We start from the raw sequence: 214 nt of genomic DNA on the forward strand, positions 1-214 counted from the left end.
CTCAGAGGAAGGCGTCGCACCACTCGCGCAGGCAGCCGGAGCAGTCGCGGGACTGCTTGGCGTTGGCCCCGCACGTCTCCTTCAGCCACTCCCGGAACAGCTCCTCGTCCTTCCGCAGCACCAGGAACTGCCCCAGCACCACGTACGCCTCGGGGGGGACACAGGGATGTCACCCGAGGGGGCCAAGGGGGGCTGTGACACCCCCCTCTGTCCC

General features: G+C 69.6%; 1 protein-coding gene across 1 annotated transcript; it reads right to left on the bottom strand.

Moving 5' to 3' along the window:
* Position 1: 1 nt before the first annotated feature.
* Positions 2-148, bottom strand: BANF1 (barrier to autointegration factor 1; the record flags this gene model as incomplete). Its single annotated transcript, XM_009708672.1, has 1 exon — positions 2-148. A coding segment is annotated over one exon (147 nt), but the record flags the coding sequence as incomplete, so codon positions are not given.
* Positions 149-214: the final 66 nt, after the last annotated feature.

This window comes from Cariama cristata, unplaced genomic scaffold (genome assembly GCF_000690535.1).
Source record: "Cariama cristata isolate BGI_N322 unplaced genomic scaffold, ASM69053v1 C10328562, whole genome shotgun sequence".
Lineage (NCBI taxonomy): Eukaryota > Metazoa > Chordata > Aves > Cariamiformes > Cariamidae > Cariama > Cariama cristata.